This window comes from Lissotriton vulgaris, chromosome 4_1 (assembly GCF_964263255.1).
Source record: "Lissotriton vulgaris chromosome 4_1, aLisVul1.2, whole genome shotgun sequence".
Lineage (NCBI taxonomy): Eukaryota > Metazoa > Chordata > Amphibia > Caudata > Salamandridae > Lissotriton > Lissotriton vulgaris.
This window is the reverse complement of record NC_141691.1, coordinates 1952471538-1952499070: the sequence shown is the minus strand read 5'-3', so window position 1 is coordinate 1952499070 and position 27533 is coordinate 1952471538. Positions and strand designations below refer to the sequence as shown.

The 27533-nt window shown below is 47.4% G+C and overlaps 1 protein-coding gene across 1 annotated transcript in view; it reads right to left on the bottom strand.

Annotated features, from left to right (window-relative positions):
* Positions 1-27533, bottom strand: part of DENND3 (DENN domain containing 3) — a 566116-nt gene that overhangs the window by 365479 nt on the left and 173104 nt on the right. Inside the window, exons 4-5 of the mRNA XM_086966276.1 lie at positions 17775-17917; positions 14914-15025 (exon numbers count right to left, since the gene is read on the bottom strand). Coding sequence (XP_086822402.1) covers positions 14914-15025; positions 17775-17917 — 255 coding nt within the window. The remainder of the gene's footprint in view (positions 1-14913; positions 15026-17774; positions 17918-27533) is intronic.

The window sequence follows — 27533 nt, the reverse complement described above, 5'->3', positions numbered from 1 at the left end:
TTATCCTGGTCCCCGGACGTACACAGCAGTATACTGGCTTCGACTTGGTGGCGGAAGGTGCGAGGTGCCCTCCGGTGTGCCGAGCGGAGTTCCTGTGCCGACTGGGGCGGAGAAAGCAGCTGAAACACTTCAAGGCCTAGTCCCGGCGTGCATAGCCGGCCTCAATTTTGGTGGAGCTGAGACAGGCGTCCCTGGAGCTGGCCTCCGGCATTGGCTATCGGTGCCGCCCGATCGGTCGGCTCGGCGCCGGAGCCGGGGTCGGGAGCTTCGCTACACCCTCCCCCCCCCCACCCCCCCCCTTCGCTCTCTGAGTGGCTGTGCGAGTGGTGGGGGCGCCGAGAGACGGTGGTGGCCTGTGCGGCGGTCTGGAGACCGGGGCCTGGATTTTCGCGATCCCCAGACGCGAGTGGTTGGGCCCGGGGTCGACCCGGACAGCGACTTGGACAGCCCCGCTTGCAGCATTGGGAGCAACGCTGGTGCACCGACTGCGAGCCCTGACTGGTGGCCGACTGTGGGCTCCTGCTGGCGTGGTACCTGGGTCCCAGAGGAGCTGTGGGACGGCGGCTGGGGTGTGGCAGCATAATCTGTGAGTACCTCCAGCCCCAGTGTGTGTGGACAAAAGACTCAGAGGCAGGCGCGGGACCCGAGCTGTGGTGTGTCGGGACCCCCCTTGCCAAGGAGCCTGGACGCGGCTGACCACATCCGGCAGGGACCTGACCCGAGGCTGAAGAGGCCTGGTGACCGGGTATTAGATTTCCTTGATTCCCGGCCGAGAGTGGTGGGGCCCGGAGCTGACCCGGACGGCGACCGCCCTGGAGCATTGGCTGGAGGGGTAGGAGACCCCTGGAACCTGAGACAGGCGCTTGAGAAGGGACTGGTCGGCGACAGGAACCGCTCAAACAGAGTGGTATAGCCGAGTGGGACCCATGCGCACTTGGAGCTGAGAGGTGGCCTGGGGCGCTCCGGGTATTGGTGGAAGACCACGCGGCGGACCCGTATACCCTGGGGTAGAAGCACAATCGTGGGGACGTAGCCCTGCTGGATCCTGGTTGCACAGCTGCTCGTCCTGAGGAGCCCTGCCGGCTGCTAGTAGGAGGCTGCCCCCCTAGACGACCCAGCCATGACTAGATGTCCAAGATGGCCACCGGAGCAGGAGCCTGCTAAGAGCTCCTGGTGCTTGGGATCCCTCTATAGGGTATTATCCCTGTCAGCGCCCACTGCTCCGCGGAACCGAATTCATAAGAGTAACAGGAGTAACCAGAATCGCGTATTGTATCATACCTGTCCGGTGGAAGGCTGGAGACACCCGTCGCAGCCTGGTCAGCCGTCACCCGTCGCAGCTGGAGACATCACCCCTCAACGGACGTCTGCTGAATAGGGAAATCGGATTCCCCGAGCCTGCGGGGAGAGTCGGCACTCTGAAGCGGCGCTTTGAGGCTCCCCCCGGCACGACTGCGATCACGGAAAGGGCTCGTGCCAGCGTCGAGTCCCGTGCCCATGGTGGTTTGTGGAGCGACCTGACCCCCTCCCCCATCCCTGCATCGGAGCAGTGGACTAATGGGCTCCAGCGCTGGTCGAGCTTCGAGCCCGGGAAGATCACCACTCTGGAGTTGGGGAGTGTAGCTTGGTGACCAGCGCCGGCTACTTGGCAAACAAACAAAGAAGAACAACATCATTCCCGGCGTGCGTTCCACCGAATCGCGCAACTTCAAAAAATGGCCGCCGCAGTGGAACGCACAACCCTGAAGACGGGAAACCACCTTCACTGATGAACCCGCGAGTCCTGGCGATCGCCATGTACGCCCGGCTGTCTGTGTATCAAGACCTCCGTTGTGTTTCAATATTGCTGCGCCATATAATGTTATCAATTTCGACTCTGCATTCCTCGGCTAACCTCAGCTACAAATGGCGTCTACATTTTTGTCATGTACAGCGTAGATAAGCCTGCGGGTGGCTCACTTCTGAGAGTTCAGCTGAGGTAAATCACACTCCGCAGAAACCCTGTAAAGTGATAAGGCGCCCGGCTGCACCGGAGAGTGGCCCTCCTCCCACCCGCTCCAAGGCGCAGGCTGCTAGCTGCTGTGCCGGGACTGGCCGGGGAACGTCGGCGATCACTCCCTCCCGCCCGCATCACAGTACAGGAGGTTGGAGGCGGAACCATGAAGGACGCCGGTTACTGGAGTCGGCTCCCGAAGGCACCGGGAAACGGATGGATAAGTGAAGAGGCGCCAAGTTACAAGGCATAAGCTACAAGGCAAGGCTAACTGTTGAGACACCCCCTCCCGCCCGCACCACAGCACAGGAGGTTGGATGCGGATCCAGGAAGGACGCCGGTTAGTGGAGTCGGCTCCCGGAAGTACCGGGAAGTACAATCAGATCTATCTGCGATCTAAGAATTACAACATCAAAAATTCTGCTGGCAAGATCAACACGCTTGGGAGACATAAGGTATTTATCTCACCCCACCCGCCTGCCCACATTTTTAGACTACCTCCTTGTACAAAATGGCGGGGGCCATAAAACTGCTTACACTCCTAAACTACCTCCTTGAGCAGCAACATGGGGCCATAAAACTGTAGAAATAAATCCTCGCTGGTACCTTTGATGTCCACGAGGCTCCACAGCTCTAACCTCTAACTCCCCCACTTTCACTCCCAGCAAGCTATGAGCAGTGCCTGCCGTGAATAGAAAGTGAAATGGTCCTGCTCTGAGCCCAGAGCAACAACAACAGACAAAGGACCACTATTTCTATTTCTACCCCCCCCTATCAGTTCGGCCATCTTAGTTTGTCTATCCTGGGGAGACCATCATGGACTAGTCATTCCTACCATCGACCTAAAGACCTAAGGCCTCTTAGACTCTCAGACTACTTCTGCACAATTACACAGCTGGACGTTTCTTACGCCGGATTTAGATAGTCTGCTTTTTCACAGTGATATTTATTATTATATTCCTGATTGTAGCCAGCACACCTCACTTTTGTATCCTGCACGCATCACTTTTCTGCATCGATTGCTACCCATATATTATTGCCTCGTACAGTAGCACTATATTCTATATTCTATAACCCTAACTGTATCTTGCACATCCCACTTTATTTTCACCGGTAATGCACCGTTTACTACCTCATATATTCTTTCTTTCCTTTGCTGCTCGCTAATGCCACTTGCTGTGTCATTTAATCTCTGTCATTTTATCTGTGTGTGTATTTTTCTCAGCTCTATTTTTCATATTTTCATATGCTGTGTCATTTAATCTCTGTCATTTTATCTGTGTGTGAATTTTTTCTCAGTTCTATTTTTCATATTTTCATATTTTATGCCTCATACATTTCTCGTTGCTGCGCACTAATGTCACTTGTTGGTTCATATAATTATGTGTGCAATGGTATTCTGTCACGGACTCCTGTACCTTACATATTTTAGATTTAGACTACTCACTACTGTCACCTCGATTATATATGTTATGGTTTGCACAGTGTTATATTCTAATATTTTGTACCTTACATATTTTTGACTACTCACTAGTGTCACCTAGATTATATATGTTATGGTTTGCACAGTGTTATATTCTAGTATTTTGTACCTTACATATTTTTGACTACTCACTAGTGTCACCTAGATTAGATACTTTTATGGTTTGCACAGTGTTAACTGCTAGTATTTTGTCAGTATTATATTGATACTTGTTCTGCACTTGTTTAAAAATGTACTGTCGAATACCCCACACAGACTTGTCACCGATTACTACCTCAAATACCTTGGCAGCTCACTAATGTCAGTTAATCTTGTATGCACCGATTACTACCTCAAATACTGTGCCAGCTCACTAGTGTCACTTCCCACTATATCACTACTATTGTCTGCCTTTGTATACTTTGTATACTGCGTATAGCATTACTGTGCACTCACTAGTGTCACTTTAGGCCCACGCAACTGTTTAGGACAGTGCACCCTTCCCCCCTACACTACACCATCCTAGTCTGTCCTCCCATCATGGAACCCGTCGGCAAACACACATATAGAATCAACTACCCACCCTCACTCACTAAAAAAGCCGCTAAACGCTTTAAACACAACTTCCTGAGGTCCCACCCTGAAACTCGTTGTGCAGACACCTACTTCTCACCAGTCAATGGTTCACTGAACATTGATATTATCTTCCACACCACACGCAGAGCCCAATGGAGAAACACGTTCCGCACCTTACTCACCGTCTCCACCTCCAGGAATTTCGCGCATGGCCAAAAACTCACCATCACTCCATCCCAACTCTTCCCGGGCAGAACAACCATCACTATTTACAATAATGGGATTATCCTAATTCAATCCACAGACAAGAACCTGGAACTACTAGACAACCTGTTCCCCACGTTCAAACAATACCTCGCCAGTCATCAGCCCCCCACTCATAGCACCCGCAGGCCTATCACCCCTGAATCCAGAGCCCCCAATCACAACCCTCCTAACCTAGCTCAACCCCAAAACGGCACGCACCTTCCCTCCACCCCCGGCACTCTAGACATTCACCCACCTAATGTAGCTACCTCTCACTCCACATTTACAGACATAGATCCCTCACCCACACATTCTAACGGCACCCCCTCCCCCCCTATAACCTCACCTGGTCAGCCTCTCAAACCTCACCCATTCCTGTCACCCCTGACACCACAGCCTCAAACCACATTCATTCTAACCTTGCCCAGCCCCAAAACGACTTGCACCTCTCCTTTACGCCCGACACCCTAGTCACTCATCCACCTACCGTAACTACCTCACTCCCGTCGAGCACAGACATAGTTCACTCCCCCTCTTACACCAACCTCCCCACCCCTTCCCCTCACACACCAGCCCTCATCCCCTTTCCCACCCTTGAAACCACAGCTCCCACCCAAAACGACATGCACCACCCATTTACTCACGGTACCTTTGTCACTCACCCACCTACCGTAGCTACCTCACATCCCTCAAGCACAGACATAGATCTCTCCCCCGCTTACAACAACTACCCCACCCCTTCCCCCCACACACCAGCCCTCATCCCCGTTCCTCTCATCCTCATTCCTCACACCCCTGATACCACAGCTCCCACCCGCAACCCGTCTAACCTCGATCAACATCGAACTGACACACACAAATGCAAACCCCACCCTTTATTCCCCCCCCATTCTCAGCCCCCACTTCCACCCATTAACCAATCACACAGAACACACCACCTCCATCAACTCAACTCCACCCTTTCAAAAAAGTACCATCTACAATCCCACTACGCCCCCCAGTCTCACCCCCCACTACCCAACCTCCACCCCCTTCACCACTAATAAACGCCCATCCTCCACCCTACACTCCACGCCTACCACCAATACTCTCATCCACACTACCAACCTCTCCCCTTTGTCACCCACGACCGAGCCTCCCATCCCCACCTCCAACACATTTCCCACAGGGGACCACATTACGGCCTCTCTCCTCCAGCTCAAAGAAGACATGGACATCATCAAACAACAACTACTCTGTCTATCACGCTCCAGTCACCCTTCACCCAACACCCTCCACCAGATCAAAGAGGACATCCACATCATCAAACAAATACTCAGCACACATCCCAGACACCACTCACGCGCCTCCTCCATCATCTCCGCTCCCAACTGGTCCTCCATCCGGGCGGCGAACTCTCGCACTCGACCACCACCGCACTGGACCTCAATCCCTGTTCACAATCGTGAAAACCGCTCCCATCGCTCCTGCAACCCTCTCTCGGACCTAGACACAATCACCCTCCTCCGCTCCTATGACTCAGCTCCCCATAGCAACACACCCGACACTCTCACTGCCATTCCCACGATTCAATCTAATCCCCTTAGACCCCCCACGCTGAACAACAGAATCGCTATCCATAGTAACCTGAGTAAAGTCCCCCTCGCTCTAGAACACCCTTCCACCCTCGACACACCCCGTCTCAAATGCACTCTCCTCAACTGCAGATCAGCCGTTAGACACTCCGCCGCTATCGCCGATCTCATCCTAAAATGGGATCTTGACTTAATCATCATGACTGAAACATGGCTAACAGAATCTTCTACACCTATAATGGACATTTTGGTCCCCCCCAACTACCACATCACTAGACTTGACAGGTCTGGCAATAAAAAAGGTGGCGGAATCGCATGTATATACAGGAGCAACCTCTCTGTCTTGAAAGTAACTTCCCCTTCCCTACCCTCCCCAACTTCCTGTGAATATATCTGCCTCGATATTCACAGTGAGGACAAACCGATCTGCACTCTGCACGGCATTTACCACCCACCCGGTGACAACCTTACCTTCTCCCAACAAATCATGGACATGATCTCAGCCAACTCCGGGCGACAACTCACACAAATATACCTTGGTGACTTCAACCTCCACTGGAACGATCATAATGATGCGGTGGTAAAAGGTCTGAAGAACTTCCTTAACGCCCTTGACCTCACTCAAATTTGCAACAGTCCAACACACAAGAAAGGCTCTATCCTCGACCTCATCATCTCCAAAGAGGCCACTATCAAACTCGAATCGATCCAACCCTGTGATTGGTCGGACCATCATACCATCACATTCTTCATCAATGAAAAAGTTAAATTTAACCCCGTTCAACTCGCCAGGCCCAAAGTCTGGAAAAGAGACAGGAAAAAAATAATCTCAAACTCTCTGCCCCCCAAAAGCTGCAACTTACTACTTCCTCCTGCTGGCGTTAAAGATGTCCAATCCTTGACTGATCACTATCTTAACACTATGACCTCAATAATTAATGAAGTCGCACCCTTGCAACTAAAAAAAGCCACCACAAAAATGTCCAATCCCTGGTACGACGGGAGTCTCAATGACGATAGACGCGCCATGCGAATGGCAGAGCGCACCTGGAGATCAGCTCCCTCCGCACTGAACCTAAAAAACCTGAAGAAAAGGAGAAACGCCTACTTCAGGAAAATAAAACGATCAAAATCAGACTTCTTCAGCCGTCAGCTTGACCAAGCCAAAAATCGTCCGAGAAAGCTGTTTGAGCTTATCCGAACACAATCCAAAGAACAACCCCAACATCTCAACACTATGTGCGAAGCTCCCTCCTGCGAGGACTTCGCCTCCTTCTTTAACCAAAAAACTGACAACATAAAGAATGACCTCCTCATAGACGCAAGCCTCTCTCCCAAACCCCACCGCATAGCACCCACTACACCAAAAAACAATGCCACCTGGTCAACTTTTCTCACCTACACGGAGGAAGAAATTGGCAAACTGCTCAGCACTCTGAAACCATCCAATCACCTCACGGACCCCCTTCCTGCTAACGCTGTCAAAGTCCTTACCCCGTCGCTCCTTCCACTCTGGACCAAAATCATTAACAGCTCACTTCAACAAGGGATCATTCCCGACTCCCTCAAAGTTGGTCAAGTCACACCTTTGCTAAAGAAACCTACAGCTGACCCCTCTGACCTAAACAACTACCGTCCCATTACCAACATTCCGACTCTTGCCAAACTGCTGGAAAAATGCGCACAAACACAATTAACTAAACACATTACTCAGTTTGATCTCCTCAACTCTCATCAATCAGGCTTCCGAGCAAATCACAGTACTGAAACTGCTATGACTCACATAATCGACGACGCCCTCCAAATCCTAGATCATAACGATACTTGCCTCCTCATCCTCCTTGATCTCTCCTCTGCATTTGACACTGTCAAACATGAGAGCTTAATCGAACTACTAAACACGAGAATGGGCCTATCTGGAACTGTGCTCAAATGGTTCACGTCCTTTTTGCATAACAGGTCGCAGAAATTCAAGAGCAACAACTTGATGTCTGCACCAAGACCTGTATCGCTAGGCGTACCACAAGGATCCTCCCTATCCCCAACTTTGTTCAACCTAGTTATGGAACCTCTCACCACCTTGCTGCAAGAATCCAATGTACACTTCCACATGTATGCTGACGACACTCAACTCTATCTCAAACTACAATCACCCAAAGACATCACGCTCTTGAACTCAACGATCAGAAGCACCCAATCGTGGTTGGCCGCCAATCATCTGAAACTCAATGCCCTTAAAACAGAGTTCCTTCTGATCTCACCACCCGCGAAGAGCACTACCGCACAAATGTGGCTTAAAGACCTAACGGCACTCAATGTCCAACCCACCATCGTGGACTCAGCGAAATCTTTGGGCATAACACTTGACACCAATCTCAGCATGCAGGAACACATCAACAAAGCAACTAAGGGAGCGAACTACCAAATCAACACCCTTAGGAAACTTAAACCTTTCCTTCCAACCAAAGACTTCCAAACTGCGGTACAATCGCTAGTCATACCTCGAATAGAATACGGCAGCACCGCCCTCTGCGGTCTCCCCCTAGCCACTACGGCACCCATCAGAGCCTCTCTAAACGCCGCAGCGAGACTTATCACTGGATCAAAAAAACACTCACACATTTCCCCTGACTTCAAATCCCTGAATTGGCTGCCGTTTGAAGCCAGAATACACCTGAAAATCGCTTGTCTGACGCACAAGGCTGTCCACCTGAGCTCACCTACATACCTCGCTCAGAAGCTGACGATTTCTGGAGGCTCCAGAAACACTAGAGGTACAAATAATCTTTTGCTAAAGCCTAAAAGATTCCGCAAGGAAAAAACCTATAAACGCTCCTTCTCAGGAATGGCTCCCAGGATTTGGAACTCGCTCCCCCCTGAAACCAGGCTCATCACCTCTACCATACTTTTCAAGAAAGAAGTAAAAGCGATCCTCATGGCTAAATACACTTGAACCACTACTGGAGATAAACTACAAAGACTTGATACTCATCTGTACTACTTGTCGAACCCTTTGTATTGTTATTTCGATTCTGAAATTTACCTATTGATTGTTTTATGTTATCACCTCAATGTACCTTTAACATGATTGATGTATCTGCGTATACATGCTCCCCCCTCTGTAAAGCGCTCTGATATCTGCGAAGATCTTGTTCGCGCTATATAAAACTTTCAAAATAAATAAATAAATAGAGGCGGAGGAGGGAGTGGGTCCACCAAACAGGGGCCCATTGATAAATTTAACGGACCTAGTGGGGGGCCTGGTGCTTCCGGGGGTGGCCAGGGCGCAGGACCCGATAATGCGGCACTGATGGAGACGATCACCCAATCTAGGGACATGCTGGACGCTAAAATAGGAGCGGTGGGGGCTGATGTAACCTTGCTGCGACAAGATCTTCACAACGCAGTGGCCCACATCACAGAGGTAGAAATTAGGATCACTGGAGTGGAAGGCGATGTGGGGCCATTAAAACAGAAGGTGGCTGAGATGGAAAGAATTCAAAAGGGCCTTGCGCTCCGGGTGGAGGATGCAGAAGGACGGGCGCGCAGGACCAACCTACGCTTTGTGGGCTTTCCGGAGGACTGCGAGAAGGGACCCATGGACCGATTTTTGACACAATGGCTGGAGAGCTGGCTCCCCCCGGACGCCCTGTCACGATGCTTTGTGGTGGAGCGCGCTCACAGAGCCCTGACGCAGAAGCCACCCGCCGGAGAACGACCTCGACCGGTCATAGCCAGAATATTGAACTTCCACGACAGGGACATCATCCTACGGGAAGCGAGAGCCAAGGAGACACTCATGTTCGAAAATCATAAAATCATGATTTTCCTAGACTATACTAAACAGGTGCAGCAGCAACGCCATTCCTTCATAGCAGCGAAGGTTAAGCTGCGTGGTCTGAAGATACAATACTCCTTGCTTTATCCGGCCCGCCTCCGGGTAATTTTTCAGTCGAGGACCCACTTCTTCGATACCCCGGAGGAGGTCTTCAGATGGACGGATGAGACGGTCAGGGTCCGGCCGAACGCCCAGCCGGGATTGGGCTCTGGTCCGTCGCGTGGATCGTCGCAGGAGAGGGGTGACCCCGCTGCCAGAAGTAAACGACACAGGAAATTTCGGTCACGGAAGCGCTCCTCCTCTCGCAGTGGCCAGCATGAGGAGACACAAATTGACACCGATCAATCTGGGAAAGAAAATTGAAAACTCTGGGAGTACGATTATCTGCTAGTACCGCTGGCCCGCCGAAGGGATCACTCGAGGACGGTCCGTGACTGCTTGGGCAGCTGAACATTGAGTGCATGGTGCCAATACACGTCACAGACTATAGCTGGACCCTCCTAGGCTTGTGATAATGACACTGAGTTGCCACTTCTTATGTGCTGGTGCTGGGAGGAGGTGGCGGTGTGGGGTTCGGGGTGCTGTTTTATGGGGCTGCCTGGTTCCCCCACGGGTGGGGGCTGGCCCTAAGGGGGGGGTTCATTAGTTAGAGTGAATAGTTGGGATCCATTGGCATGGTTGGCTTTGGGCGCTCTGTTTTGGGCCCGAGGTTCCCCATAACGCGACAGATACTTCAGAGTTCCATGAGGTATAGGGGTGGGGGGCGGGAGACAGGTGTTGGGAAGTTGGGGGGCAGTGTTGGGGGGGTGTATGGGGGGGGCCTGGGGTGGTCAGAGGGGTTTGCACGTGATTCCTAATGCCTTGCAATTAGTTGCACTGTGTGCCTGGACCAGGTGCTGGGGTCCTCAGAGTCCTTTCCACTTTGACTATGGTTGTTACACCAATTCCGGGACTCCCTAGAGAGTCCATGTGAGTACTGAGCTGGAATGTCAGGGGGATGTTGGACAAAATTAAGAGGGGGGCGATCTTGCGATGGGGTAAAAGGGAAGCTGCCGATGTATTGCTGCTGCAAGAAACGCACATGATGGGAACAAAGGTGCTTAGCCTGCAGAGATTTGGTTACCAACAGGTATATCATGCCGGGTTTTCCAGGGGTTCGAGGGGAGTAGCTATTCTGGTTCACCGCAGGCTGGCCTACATTCATGAGCGACATTGGATTGACCCACAGGGCCGTTACGTTTTTATCAAGGGCATGGTTGGTGCTGAACCGGTGGTGTTTGGGAGTGTGTATGCCCCTCCCCCATTACAGTGGTCCTTGGCTGAGAGGCTACTTGAAGTGTGGGCGGACATCCCGGAATCCCTGGCTGTGTTAGGAGGCGACTGGAACAATGTTATGGATGTGTGCATGGACGGCAGGAGGCTGCAGGGGACGATGGCGGCTGCTGCCCCTACCCGACAGAGCGATGGTGGAAGGGTTGGGCTGGGTGGATGTTTGGAGACACATGCATGCCACAGTGCGAGAGTATACCTATGTTTCTGCCATGCATGGCTCCTTTTCACGACTGGATTATGTGTTTATGCCAGGGGCATTCCTTGATAGGGTGAGGGAGGCCGGGATTCTACCTAGAGGACTGTCCGACCACTCCCCTGTTGCTGTACGGATTGAGTTGCATAGAAAACGTCAACCGTTCCGATGGAGGATGTCCTCGTGGCACCTTCAGCAGGCAGACTATATTCAGCACATGCGAGGTGCGATCGCCCACTTCTGGCAGGAAAATCTAGTTGAGGATATAGACGTAGTGGCGGTCTGGGAGGCCTTGAAGCCTACGCTGAGGGGCATAGACATAGCGTGGTGCACTGCTGCCCGTCGTCGACGCCGAGAGGCCATTGTCGCGGCCGCGGCGCAGGTAGAGCTGCTAGAACAACGGTGCCAGAGAAGGGGAGACGAGGTGGCGGTGCAGCTGCTCCTGCAGGCGCAACAGTCCTACGCATCTGTCTTACTTGACGAGGCTCGACAAGCATGGCTGGCCACGCGGAGCAGGATATATCAGTGGGGAGATAAGTCCTGTACTATGCTCCATAGAGTATGTCAACACGCCATGCAACCAGTTGCATTGCCGGGCCTCACTGATGGGGAAGGAGTTGCTATAACAGATCCAGCAGCTCTGGTGGCGAGCTTTGCCCACTATTATGCGGAACAATATGCTCAACGGGACTATCTCCCTGCGGATGCGATCGACAAATTAATTGCAGACCTGCCCCCCCCCGGGCAGTTTCAGATGAGGTAAGGAAATCCCTGGACCTCCCCCTTACAGCGGAGGAGCTGGGAGATGCTTTAGGGCAGCTCAACACAGGGAAGGCGCCCGGACCGAGTGGCTTTCCTTGCGAATTTTATAAGAAATTCCATCTCCAATTGGGGTCTCATTATAGGACGGCGCTGGAGGCGGCGCGGGAACGGGGTAGCTTGCCGGCTGACTGGCACACGCCGAAGTTGTAGTTTTTTCAGAAGCCGGGTTGGCCCCCAGACCGACATGAATCATATCGCCCCATATCCCTGCTTAACATCGAAGCTAAATTGCTGGCAAAGGCGTTGGCAAATCGCCTCCTCCCATATGTGGCTGACCTGGTCCACCCGGACCAGGCGGGCTTCATGCCGGGATAGGGCGACACAACACAACATCAGACGAGCGCAGACGGCTATCAACGCTATGGGGGCCACTGGGGAGCGGGCGGCCTTATTGTTAGCGGACATAGACAGGGCATTTGACTCGGACAGTTGGACATACCTGTTTGCTCTCCTACCTCGCCTCAACCTGGGCCCGGTGTTTATCTCATATGTCAAACTGCTATACACAGATATAACTGTGTCCGTGCGGGTGTCCGGGGCGATCACAGAGAAATTTTCAGTTGGCCGGGGGACCTCGCAGGGATGCCCACTGTCCCCTTACCTCTTTGCGCTGGCCATGGAACCTCTGGCTTCTTGGGTGCGCATCGACGCGCAGCTTCGCGGCTTTGTGTGGGGTGAGGGACTCTCCGATAGAATCGCGCTCTATGCGGATGATGTCCTCTTCTTCCTTACAGACCTTAACCGGTCAGGCCCCCGAATCTTGGAGATTATGCGCGTATTTGGTGAGGTGTCAGGACTTTTTCTCAACACGCGTAAGTCAACCCTTTGGGTGCTGGGCGGAGGGGCAAGTGTGTACCCCAGGGCATCGGCCTTGCAGGTAGCGGTCGGGGGACTGAAATACCTGGGAGTCTTCCTGTTCGAGTCCGCTGACATCGCATGGGAGCGCAACGTGTTGCCGGTGTGGGAGAAGGTCCAAGCAGACATCAAGACGTGGTCCCGAATGCCCCTCACTATATTTGGTAGGTCTGCGATCTTCAAAATGGTCGCACTCCCGCGCCTGCTATACCAACTGCAGAATCACCCACATCGGATTGAACCCCAGTGGTTTCGTCGGGTCAACTCAGTGTTGGGCCGCTTCCTGTGGGCTGGGGGCGCCGCCAGGGTGGCGTTACGGACATGTTTCCTGTCCACGTATTGTGGGGGTCTGGCCACATCAGATCTCCTGTCCTATTATCAGGCCTCCCACCTCTTGGTTCTCAATGAATGGTGGTATGGAGATAGAGGAGACCCTGCATACGACCTCGAACGCTCGTTGATGGGAGACACCACGCTGCACACGCTACTGTATTCGGCTAGGCAACGGAGGGAGCTGCCACGTGCCACTCAGGTGGTCTTCGTGATTTGGCGACAAGTACTGCGTCGTATGGGCTGGTGGGGTAGACTGACAGCGGAGACCCCACTGTTGAAGAACTGACAGCTCCCCGCACTGGCCTCGCTGACAGGGTGTGGTGGCTGGGATTCGATTGGAATTTCTTCACTCGGACACGTTCTGACCGGGGTTACTCTCAAGTCTTTCCAAGAACTTAGCACTGAATTCCATATGCCCAAGACCCAATTCTTCAAGTATTTACAATTTCTCCACGCGCTTGCACCTAGCTTGATTGGCTTGGAACAACTACCAGAGTTTAGTCCAGTAGAAGCAAAAAATTTCATGGGGGACCTTGGGGACAAAAAGGTGTCTCGAATCTATCAAACGCTAGTCACTCACTGCTCCTCTTCTTTGCTTCCGTTGAAAGAAACCTGGGAAAAGGACGTTGGCCCCTGGGACGAGGACGACTGGAGGGAGGCTTTGGAGTCCCGGCGTGGGGCTGCTATTGCAGTGCGACTCCGCTTAATACAGTTTAAATATCTGCACAGGGCGTACTATACCCGGGAGAGATTGTGGAAGGCGGGCCTGATTGCGTCCCCGGAGTGCCTGCGCTGTGGGACTGAGAGAGGTACGCTGATGCATACGGTGTGGTCTTGTGTTGGTCTGATTCGGTTCTGGAATGGTGTTTGGAGCTGTTTGTCGGAGGTACTGGGATGGGATCTCCCCCGCACTCCCCGGCTGGAACTTCTACATGTCTTGGAGAATGTGGGTGGGAACATCTACAAGCGTCATCTTATGCTGTTGGGTCTGGTGGTCGCTAAGCGGGACCTGGCAAAGGCATGGAAGGGTGAGCGGGCTCCTCCACTGGGTGCCTGGAAGGCGGGCCTCGACTACTTCATGGGGTTGGAGCGACCTGTGTTTGAGGTCAAGGGATGCCCCCGGAAACATTATAAGATCTGGAAACGGTGGGCGGATTACAGGGGTTTGACTCTAGAGCCTCCAGCAGACCCGGATGATGGGTTACCCACGATGGAGGACTTTCAGGCCTAAGGAGGCACTCAACGACTGTTGTAATATATTCGAATGCTGAGGCTTATTGCGATCACGTGCATCGGGTTAGGGTGGGATAAGGGGTGGGTAGTTGGGATGTTGGGTAGCTGGAGTAGTGGGGGAGGGACGGGAGGGGTGTTTCTTTCAATTGATTAGGTTTGTGAGTATATTGAGACGTGTCTTACTACTTGACAGTACCCTCCTGATTGTGGAGAACTGTATTTATGCTTTGCCTAATCAATCAATAAAATCAGTTGTGAAAAAAAAAAGATGTGTAAACGAAAAGCAGACTGAGAAGTAGAAAAAAGAAGCGGATATTCAACTACAGATTTACACAAGCCTGGAAACCGAAGGAGATTTTCTTATTACTCTTTGAGCCAAAATACCATAAAGAGAGATAAGTAGTCTGTTTAAATAATAGCATGCAAATGTAAAAAATAAGCAAAGTACGTATTTACCAAATGAAGTGGTCCTGGAGGTGGGCTTGGTACTAAAGCTAATTTTGCAGCAAATTCTTTTATTCGGCCTTCAATGTCAAAATCTTTGCAAGGTCTCAGTTGTACCAATAAGCTGAACAATAATTGAAATGACAGATAAACAGAAACATTACATTAATTACTTTTAGACATTTATTGTAAGCAATATTTAAGAAAAGAACCATTTATATTATTCCTAGACTAAATCCTTGATGTACAGACCATTTGTTATAGAGCTGGCCCTCTCTGGCTGTCAAGATGTCACCTACTAGTGATGTGATGTATCTTAGAAACATTAACTTAATTTCTATTGCTACATACCTCTTTTCATTCTTTTTTGCACAAAATAAAATAATAATAAAAAGAGATAAAAATGAATTCATATAAAAGGCCCTGATGCAGAGATACTCTGTTAATTACTGTTGAACCCCATGGAGCTGACTCACCTTTCCATCGTCCAGGGGTTGATCATTTAAATATCAAGGAGTTGACCAATATTAACATGGTAATGCAAACCATTGCAGCTCAAATTCATTGAGCACTATAGACATGTCTTGCTCTTGCTTTTATCACTGGAACAAACCCTTTTCGTGAGTTATTTCTATTCGTTAAATGTTTGAGACCTTCAGTCACGATTTGGCATTTGTACTCTATATTGACAGACTTACAGTTCAGAGATTTGTTAAATAAAAAAATTAAAAACACTAATAAATCTAACAAACTGTTATTTTTATTGAAACTACAGACCTTCAGTTATGTCTAATATGGCCATTAAAATAATTCGTTTATTTTTGTTTTATAGAACACCAAATTGCCAGACTGCGGCACCTTCAAAGAAATTAGAAGTTTAAATTACAAAAAGGTTCCCCCATAAATCCCTAATTATAGAGCAGGCAAACAAGGCACAACCAGGACTATCATTCTATTAGCAATATGTGCATGGTCCAAAGGGTCTGATATTGGAGGTCCACTCCTTGCAGAGAGGAGGTAAGGGTGGTCAAAGTGTTGACCCAAAATAGGTTGAAGATATTTTAAAAAGTTGTTTTAGAGCACAATAGAGGTTTGGCAGGATAAAACTGTTTTCGGCCATGGCTTAAGATTATTTCAGGGCTGAGAGTTCAAGGTGTTGAGGGATTTGCCTCCATACTGTTTAAGGTTAAACATGAAGTTGATCAGGTTTGCCTTTCCAGGCCTGAGATTATGAAGAAGGGCACAATGGAGAGTTAACTTCTCCAAGTATCAAAATCATCAAAATGTAATAAAGGAGATGATCAATAATCAGCTTTTCATGAGAACCAAATTCATAATCCACAAATCCATCAGTGGATACATATAGGAACAGGTAGTATGTTTGATGAAGCAACAGTTACTGCATTAAGAAGGGCACATGCAATCGTGTGTAAAAAAAAAAGCTTGGCAGCCACCTGCATCTTGAGACTTCTTGGCAGGAAGCAGAATACCTAAACCTGGCAGCAAGCACCTTAACTGGGCTCTGAAGCATTTGGCGTTTTAAGTGAGTTCAAGGCCATGCTTGGCTACCTTCAGCAGTTAGCTGCCTTTGAACATATTGACAACACTTAAACATAACACGAGGGAAACAAACTACCATGTAGTCTTCAAGTTACCAAATGAATCACTACCCCCAATTGTATGTGCTATGCCGTTAAGATGTCTGACTGTTCTATCGACTGTTCGACTATGTCAAACAGATTGGTAATTATAAGTCACTGTGACTGCCAAATACTAGTCAGAACCTAAAGTGGCATTTATGCTTTAACCTTTTGAATTTTTCATTACGTACCATACCAAAACAGCCAACATTTGCCTAGTCTCACTTTACTCACAAAATACGGAGAAAGTGGTCAGGAAACATTTTAAAACATTTAAAAAATACACAGCAATTTACCGCCTCTTACTTTAAATCTAATTAAAAGCAACATTCTAGAAGATGGGTACAGTTATGGGAAACTGTTGTCTTGAGTTAATGAATCTGTAGAGTAAAGGTCAGCTCTGTGTCCTGAATACAATATAACAATTTTTGCATGGTAACAGTAGAGACATGTGTGTGAACTAAGGTGGTTGACGAGTTGCTAGGCTGGTAGAGGATGGACGAGGCAGGACCCTCTATAAATGGTTATAATCTACTGAAGATCCCTACCAGACGAGTAGCCTTTCTCTCTCTCTCACATAAACATCTTAGTTCATAATGACAACTACTCAACAGTAGTGGGCCAGGGGTGGCCGCATGGGTGGCCCAAGGCATGTGCAAACTGTGCACCTGCACAGGGCCGCCAAACCCCAGGGGCCGCCACCAATTTGTGCCGGTGCTTTGAAAATGAAACTGCCTGGGTCCCTACTCCCTTAAGTGATATGCTCAGAATCACAGGATATAGACGCGACCAGAGGCTCGAAACCTAGTTACCAGCACCAAAGTCGGCAGTATAGCTGAGGGATCACATCCTCTCCCCACTTGGGGAACTCTGCTATAACTTTTCCCCAAGGTTTTGTTGTCATGGGCAGTGCAGGGATTCCCAGTGCAGAATGCCGACACGCTGCTTGTGCATGGGAACAGCGCGCACCAGGGAGTCACTATCAACAGTGCAACAGGTGCAATGCACAAGGGCCGAGGGCCGCCCGGTCCCGGACCCCCTCTTCCGGGGCCCCCTACCTACGCTCCCTGCCCAGGGCCGCCATGAGCCTAGAGCCGCCCCTGAGTGAGCAATTCGTTAACAAAAAGGAGTGCAATAGTATTACACATCAACAACTGAATTATTAACCCATCACTATAAGCTGCATAGTTACAAAAAACAACAATGGCAGTCACACAATAAGGTAAATCTTACCAAGAAAGGCAGTCCTTAAGTGCATTATAATAGGGATATTTTGAGATTACGCACACTGCAAAAGGTACGAAGCAGTCAAATGTTTTAGTCGAGTTCATAGAAGAGTTCCAAGAAACCTGACCATTTGTTAAGATATGTCCATGCTAGAGAGAAATAAATACAATTAAATATTATCTGTACACAAAAGCACAAAGTCAATGGCAAATATAATCTAAATCAACATTAAAATAAACATAACTATGCTACCGATCACATTATAATTCAGTAAAACAATTCGAAAAACTATTTCCTGTGCTTCTTTTAAAAATCTGCACAAGGTTAAATGTTGCAGCACGCAATAACCCAGCACTGTAGATCCTACTTACATTTTGTAGCGGCACTTAGTCTATCCTATGGTGGCACGCAGCTATTAACAAAACTGACCCCCTTAATTATTCCTCACATGACTGGGTGGAAAATGAAGGTTGCATCACATTTTGATGGGAAAAACAGCACTTCGGAAGAAGCAGATTTTTTGATTGCGAGCACTTAATGAGGAGGGCTGTATATCAGAATATGAAAAGCAAAAATATAGTCTGCCATAGATGGATCATGATCTCAATTTTACTAACAAAACTATTGCTTTATTGGATTTAGATTTTTCATTGTTAACTTCAAGAGAGCAATATTTTAGTAAAACATATTTAGGACATGACTGTTGTTAGATTATATTGACATCACTACCAGGCACATGCATCAACCTTTTTTGCACGTTGCAAGCGGTGCGATTCGCAAAATCGGCCACTTGCGCCCGCAAAAAGGGCTTCTGCGATGCATCAAACTGTAAGGCTCTCGAAATTTAAAATTACGATTGCACTTAAGGAATTGCAAATTGAGATTCCTTAAATGCAATGCATGATGAAATCGCGAATAGCGATTTCGCTAATAGGGGTCGCAAATTACCATCAATTTGAACTTGATGGTAATTTGAAAAAACTTTGAAAAATGTACTGAAGTGCATTTTTCAAAGTTGTAGGTTACACACACAAACATGCCCTTGGAGCATGTCTGTGTGCAACATGTGTGCTCATCACAAGTTTAGGGGTGCAACAGGGTGTCCTTTTGACATCCTTGCACCCTAGAAATCATTCCTATGGGCCTGTAGGCCCATAGGAATGAATGGGAAGGCATTCCTTAACTACGACTCGCAATGTATGAGTCACAATTAAGGAATGTTTGGGAATCGCTAATTTTATAGCGATTCCTACATGCATAGGCTTTTGCAATTCCTTAATTGCAATTCCTTAATAATCGCAATTAAAGAATCGCAAAAGCCTACATTGATGCATGTGCCCCAATATGCTTTTACCTTAACATTGAGGAGGTAAGGAAAGGCAATGGAGGGGAAGAAAATATGTTTGGACAAACATCATAAAATTGACATATTGCAGATGTGCCTGACAGGTTTTTTTTTTTTTTTTTTTTTTTGTCCTCATACATGCCACCAGAAGATATCTGCTCTAAATGGGATCTCTCTGAGCCTTTCGCACACACAGACTTAGATTCTGCCCCTTGAGTGTGTGCTCGGCCTACAGAATTCACCCAGAAGTAGGCTGTCTCCTTGTCCAACTCCCAATTACCTCATTACCAGGGAGGACCGGACCACAAACCTCTGGCATAATCATTGGACTTAAGTTATTTTTCTGACCAATCTTTTAACGCAGACCAGACCTTGATGGCACTCTCTCCACCACACGCTCTGTCTGACTGGCTGATCATCATGATGTTCTTTAGGCAGTCAGAAAATCTTGGGGGGGCCTTCGACTTCCACTCTCTACATATTTCTCTCCTGGCGATAACAATCACATAGAAGAGAAACTGTGTGGCGCAATTATTAATCGAGTACCCCTGTGGCAGACCAAAGAAAATCAATCTGGGGCAACAGGTAATTGATGTTCATAGAACCTCCTCCAAAAAGCAACACACCTGCCTCCAGTAGCTGGTAATTTCTGGGCAATCCATAAACATGTGTAGATCAGCAGCTGCCGGAAGGTTACATCTCGGACAGTGATAGCTTCCAGCTGATATCCTGGATAGCTTAGCAGGAGTCCAATATACCCTGTATGCTGTGAATAGGTGATTTCTTCTGTAGTTGGCTGGTTTGATTATATTTTTGACATAGTGAATGCATCAGACCAAACTTTCTATATCTCCTCTGGGCTCTCGGTTAAAACATTGCCCCAGAGGCACATTATTTCAGAGTCCAGACTATCTTTTGCAGCCACCAGAGTGTTATACCAGAAAGCGACCTCCCGCTTCCAGCCTCTCCCTCTACCGATGAAATATAGAATCTGGGTCTCCTCCTCCTTCCCCCAACACTGTCTTCCCCACCATGATGACAATTGGTAATACTTGAATCTAGTGAGGGACCCCCCAGTTAGATTTACTAAAGATTCCCAACCTAAAAGCCGAGTGGTAACACAGAGGTCCCCCCACTTTTCCAAGCCTGCTTCTATCAGTGGCTGTGCCAACCGATCTATCAAACAGTCAGAAGTGCCCGAGGAAGTGATTTAGTCAGCAGTGAACCCCAGTTGTTAGATGGCCTGGGAGCGGTAAATGAGGGCACCAGAAAAGGTGAATTTAGGGGAGAACAGAATAGAAAAAAACAGGGCTTCACCATTAGGGACCGTGAGTGCCTCAATTTTGCAACTATAGAGGTTTTTTTTTTAAAGACAATGGCAATTGCTCCACCAGTTTTCACTGGTCTGTTGATACCCAGAAGTGCAAAGATATGCGGTAGCGCCGCAATCACATTCAGCATGGACCCATCGTGGAACCAAGTCTCAAATAGAAAAACCGAATACAGATCACGGTCAACCAGGAAGTGAAATAGGTGCAACTGGTGTTTGGAAAGGGAGCGACATTTGGGACTGAAGCAACACACCTTGGGTGGATGTGGGACAGAATTGTCAACTCCGGGTAAAGGTGGAGGGTCTCTCCACCAGAGGAAAGGTCAGGTCCAGGCTAAGAGTGAGTGGGGAGGTTATTGTCAAATAGGCAGTGAGAGCAGTACCGGACACTAGTATCAGGCGCAAGGTCTTTAGAGGAGTAAGTGAGTCGAGGCTGCAAGAAATAACGAGCATTGTCATCGTCATCCTGTTGGACCAGATCTTGTTGCACAGGAACAGTGATTCAGGAGGAGGCAAGAGGCACTATAATTGGGCTAGAATCCAAAGCAGAGTATAGACAAGTGGGTTACCCAACTAGAGTCACTGGGACCTGGGTTATATAGTTACTAGGAGGAAAGGGTCCCAGTGAGAGCACAAAGTAATTTAAACCATTAATGAATGAATCAAGAAATGATATTTATATCCACAGAGTTTTAATTTACTCAGGGAACAAATGTAATGGATACATATTAAGAACAATCAATCACATTTGCGGTCATAAAGTGCCCCGGGCGGGAAAGCGGGAAGTGATAGTGATGAGGATAAGGGAGTGATAGGGTTTAAGTGACAGTAAAATCAAACATTCGAAAAAACTCTTTAGCTATAATTCAGATAGCAGCATTGTCAAGAAGAAATGACAACCATAATCGAAAGAGGCATACAACACCATGTACAATATCTACATAATATTGGCGTGAAGTTGCCACAAAAGGAACAACAGTCGACGTTTCGACCCTCTTAACAATGCAGAAAGTTGGTGTGGGAGCACACTGCTTCACCTCCCAGCAGGGTCGCCCCTAAGCATCATGATAGATGTAGTCCGACAAGCGAGTACACTTGCAAAGTCTTTAGAGTGTTTCACCAGTTGGGGGCAGATTAGTGCTGGCCATCTCTGGACACGTGTTTCTAGATTATTATCTGTCATCAGCAGAGATTATCAAGAGTTAGTGGGAACTCGCACAGCGTGGGTAAACCAAATTTGACTGATTGTGATGGATTGTAGCGTGCAATCGGGTTGACACTGTCTGGCCAAACAGTGAGGGCACAAAGGCTAGAAAATTCGAAGGTCCCCCTACCGGGAGGGGAACATACCGATGCACTGCATGAGGACCGTAGTCTTATTCATTAAACATGTTCATCAAAAATCTAAATGTTTGATTTCCAAATGTTTTTATTCTTCACGTGGTGAATATTCAATCATATTCTTATGCATGATGATATTATAAATCAAAAACGTGTCAATACGTATTCAATAATCCAATCATTGTAATCCTCAACAGGAGATTCCCAATGCATTTCGGGCAACAGCCCTTTTTCAAGGGAAAATGCTCTACAAAAAGAAACAAACGTAACCAGAATCAATAATCTGTGGGAGGTTAAATAAGTACGATCGAATGCAAGCGTGCATTAGCCGCATTTAAAGTGCCTCGACAGAGAGTGACGGTAACTACGAACTAAGTGAAACATAACACAAGATTCCACCTGGATGCCTGACAATTTCCACAATAGTGAAGTAACCAAAAGCGGTGCGCGCGTGCAATAGATTGGGTAAATCGCCTACAGTGACAGAGAGCGGTGATAATCACATTACCTAACTCAAATAAGAGTGTGAAAAAACATAAACATGTTCAAGTGCGCAGCAGCGAACTTACATGGAGAGGTTAACAAGGTGCCTCGCGGCGTTGCCGGCGGGGTAATGGTGCAGGTAATGGGAGTTCAAGCATGATTATAATTGTGGTGCTAGACATAAAGGAAGGACTCAAAAAGTGAAATTAGTAAACATGATAGAGGGACCACCGTGGTGAATAATAGATCGCCATATTGGAACGGACAAAAGAACAAGGGGCATCAAAGGAAGATATGTACAATAATGAACAATGTGCAAGTAACAGTGACAAGAAGTAACTATAAATAACACAAAAATTCAATTCGATCGTTCAGCCCGTTGGGCGCCATTGTGGAAAGAAAACGGATCCAAAAGTTCTCTCGTTTGAGTAAAGTGTTCTTGTTATTGTAAGTTACAGGTACTTGTTCCAAAATCTGAAATTTGAGTTGAGCAACTGTGTGTCTGGATTCAACAAAGTGAGAAGCAACAGTAGATTTGAGATAATTGGTGCGGATATTGCTTCTATGTTCTAAAATCCGAGTGCGGATTTTTCTTTCGGTGTGTCCAACATAGCATTTGCCGCACGGGCACTTCAGAAGATAAATAACATTGTTCGAATTGCAGGTAGCGTTCACCTTAAGTTTGATAGAATGCCCTTTCATAGGGTGGCAAATGGTATTTCCAGTGATACAGTTGTTGCAATTAGAACAATTATAGCACGGTTTCAGTCCTTTGTATACCTTCTGTGTGTCATCGAGGTTAGGTCTAGATAGGATTTCCTTAAGGTTTCTGCCTCTTGTAAATGCAAAGATTGGCGGTTGGATAAACAAACCCCTGAAATCTGGTTCAAGGGTGAGGATGGACCAATGTTTTCGGATGATGGCTTGAAAGCGGTTGGAAGTCTTGGAATATTTGGATACTACAACTAGCCGATCTGATTGTTCTTTTGGCTTGGGTTGCAACAATGCGAGCCTGCTTTTCTTGTCAGTTCTCGCCACGGCGAGGTCCAGTATGGGTGTAGGGTATCCTCTGGCTTTCAACCTATCAAGTGTGTGTTTCATCTGTTTCTTGTATTCGTTCTCATCTGATACTATGCGTTTGATCCGTAGAAGTTGAGCATAGGGTAAATTATTCTTGAGGCCAATGCGGTGGAAACTGTTGTAATGAAGAGTGGAATTTCTATCTGTAGGTTTCCGATATACAGTAGTGGACCAATCTCCTGGACTCCTGTGGATTTCCACATCCAGGTAATGTATAAGGCTTTCATTGTGTTCCCATGTAAACTGGATTCTTTGATTGAATTGATTCCATGTTTCCAAAAAGGCATTCAAAGTGTCTGCGTTACCCTCCCATAGGAGGAAAATATCATCAATGAAGCGTAGGTATAGACGCCCATGTTCTTGCCAGCTGGTCTGACTCAAAATGTAAGCTTCCTCAAATTGCTTCATATAAATGTTCGCATAGCAAGGGGCTGCCGAATTTCCCATGGCAGTGCCATTAAGTTGGAGAATCCATTTGTCTTTGATGGAAAAGTAGCTGTGGTACAACGTGAATATAGTCAATTGCATTAAGAAAAGTTTGAGATCCGCATCTAGATCGGATGAGGATAAAACATGTTCAATAGATTCAATACCTCCATCATGTGGGATGGAGGTATACAGAGAACATACGTCTACTGTACACATGATGAGTTGAGTATTTCTGAGCTCGTTCATGATAGGTTCGATTTTGAGCAGAAAATCAGTAGTGTCTTTGACATGTGATACCGTGGCTAGAACAAATGGTTGTAAATATTTATCCAAGAATTTGCCGATGTTTTCATGAAGACTCCCTCTTGTCGACACAATAGGTCGAAAGGGGGGATGAGTAGGATGCTTGTGCATCTTGGGCAACATATATAGTACCGGAGGTCTAGGATTGGATGGTGTTAAAAATCTGCGGGTTTTGTCATTGATGGTACCTTGGTCAAATGCCGTCTTAACGATGAGTGTAAGATCCTGTGAGTACTCCTTGGTAGGATCTCCTGGTAGGAAATCGTAGGTATTTCTGTCATTGATGTGTATGTCGACTTGTTGATCATAAAATGTGGTGTCCATAAGGACTAGGGCACCGCCTTTGTCAGCATTCTGACATGTGATAGTCGGGTCGTCGGCCAATTTCTGGAGGATGTTTCTCTCCTTTCTGGTTAGGTTTCCACGTTTCATACTCGATTGGAAAGGCAGGTTCAAGATTTCTTGCTTGTTAAAATTCTCGAAAGCGTCTATAATCTTATGGCTTTGTGGTGGCATGAATGTACTGTGAGGTCTCAATCCTCAGAGCATATCTTCTTCCTGTGTAGAGATAGGGTTAATGTTCGAAAAAAAGTGTTTCAAACGAATGTTGCGAATCAGTTTAAAAGCACTGACTTCCAGTTCCAAAGAGTTGATGGTGGTGGTTGGAACAAAAGATTGACCCTTCTGTAGGGTGTTGATTTCATCTTTGGTCAGGACAGTAGAAGATATGTTGATGACCAGATTGTCTTGGGTGTTCAACGTCTGCCCTTGGGTTTCTTTTTGGTTTGTGGAGGTGTCTTTCCTATTTCCTCTGCGGGTTTTTCCCCCCCGGGGTCTTTCTGTTGATCCGGGCCCGACTCTAAAAAATGAACCGAGGAATCTGTAGAGGTACTCGGTGTTTGTGACTCCACATCTGGGGTTGTACGGGTTGGTCTAGATCTGCTATCATCGTCTGAAGATGATGTTTCAGTAGCTGAAGCGGGATTATAGGGTTTGTTGGAGCGTCGGCGGGCATACACCTCTGCCCAGGTGTATACCTCGCCGAGCTTATAGTCTATAGTGTCCCTCTTAAACTTCCGCAGTTTTCTCTCCTGGGTCTCTCGAGTGTGTTTCTCTAGTTGAATTTTTACGTCATCCAACATTTTGTTCAGGTCTTCTGCTGATAGGGAATCGGTCAGTTCCTTTTTTATATTGTTGATTTCCAGTGACAGTTCATCCAAAGATTTGGCGAGTTCCTCGACGATCAGCAGGATCAAGTCGAGAGAACACTTATTTAGTATCGCATACCAGCGTTCCACAAATTTCACATTATTTTTGCATAAGAGAGGTTTGAGTGGGACACGGAGGCCCCGAGGTATCCGTTGTACACGATGGTACCGTATCAGGGTGCTTGCATGTAATTTCTGGTTTGACTCCTTTTTCAAGAGGTAGAGCAGTTGTTTGAGATTACTTTCAGCACTGCGGGTGTTACTAGCGGCTGAAATTTCTTCCTGAATTAAATTATAGATTTTATCAGCATCATCAGTTGTGTAAGCAAAGGTAGAAGCTTTTTGGTCAGTCATCCCTGACACTGTATCGAAATTCATATTGGAGCGCGTGCTGAGGTCCGTGGACAGAGTAAGTAGAAAATCAAGAGTTAGTGGGAACTCGCACAGCGTGGGTAAACCAAATTTGACTGATTGTGATGGATTGTAGCGTGCAATCGGGTTGACACTGTCTGGCCAAACAGTGAGGGCACAAAGGCTAGAAAATTCGAAGGTCCCCCTACCGGGAGGGGAACATACCGATGCACTGCATGAGGACCGTAGTCTTATTCATTAAACATGTTCATCAAAAATCTAAATGTTTGATTTCCAAATGTTTTTATTCTTCACGTGGTGAATATTCAATCATATTCTTATGCATGATGATATTATAAATCAAAAACGTGTCAATACGTATTCAATAATCCAATCATTGTAATCCTCAACAGGAGATTCCCGATGCATTTCGGGCAACAGCCCTTTTTCAAGGGAAAATGCTCTACAAAAAGAAACAAACGTAACCAGAATCAATAATCTGTGGGAGGTTAAATAAGTACGATCGAATGCAAGCGTGCATTAGCCGCATTTAAAGTGCCTCGACAGAGAGTGACGGTAACTACGAACTAAGTGAAACATAACACAAGATTCCACCTGGATGCCTGACAATTTCCACAATAGTGAAGTAACCAAAAGCGGTGCGCGCGTGCAATAGATTGGGTAAATCGCCTACAGTGACAGAGAGCGGTGATAATCACATTACCTAACTCAAATAAGAGTGTGAAAAAACATAAACATGTTCAAGTGCGCAGCAGCGAACTTACATGGAGAGGTTAACAAGGTGCCTCGCGGCGTGCCGGCGGGGTAATGGTGCAGGTAATGGGAGTTCAAGCATGAGTATAACTGTGGTGCTAGACATAAAGGAAGGACTCAAAAAGTGAAATTAGTAAACATGATAGAGGGACCACCGTGGTGAATAATAGATCGCCATATTGGAACGGACAAAAGAACAAGGGGCATCAAAGGAAGATATGTGCGGCAAATGCTATGTTGGACACACCGAAAGAATAATCCGCACTCGGATTTTAGAACATAAAAGCAATATCCGCACCAATTATCTCAAATCTACTGTTGCTTCTCACTTTGTTGAATCCAGACACACAGTTGCTCAACTCAAATTTCAGATTTTGGAACAAGTACCTGTAACTTACAATAACAAGAACACTTTACTCAAACGAGAGAACTTTTGGATCCGTTTTCTTTCCACGATGGCGCCCAACGGGCTGAACGATCGAATTGAATTTTTGTGTTATTTATAGTTACTTCTTGTCACTGTTACTTGCACATTGTTCATTATTGTACATATCTTCCTTTGATGCCCCTTGTTCTTTTGTCCGTTCCAATATGGCGATCTATTATTCACCACGGTGGTCCCTCTATCATGTTTACTAATTTCACTTTTTGAGTCCTTCCTTTATGTCTAGCACCACAGTTATACTCATGCTTGAACTCCCATTACCTGCACCATTACCCCGCCGGCACGCCGCGAGGCACCTTGTTAACCTCTCCATGTAAGTTCGCTGCTGCGCACTTGAACATGTTTATGTTTTTTCACACTCTTATTTGAGTTAGGTAATGTGATTATCACCGCTCTCTGTCACTGTAGGCGATTTACCCAATCTATTGCACGCGCGCACCGCTTTTGGTTACTTCACTATTGTGGAAATTGTCAGGCATCCAGGTGGAATCTTGTGTTATGTTTCACTTAGTTCGTAGTTACCGTCACTCTCTGTCGAGGCACTTTAAATGCGGCTAATGCACGCTTGCATTCGATCGTACTTATTTAACCTCCCACAGATTATTGATTCTGGTTACGTTTGTTTCTTTTTGTAGAGCATTTTCCCTTGAAAAAGGGCTGTTGCCCGAAATGCATC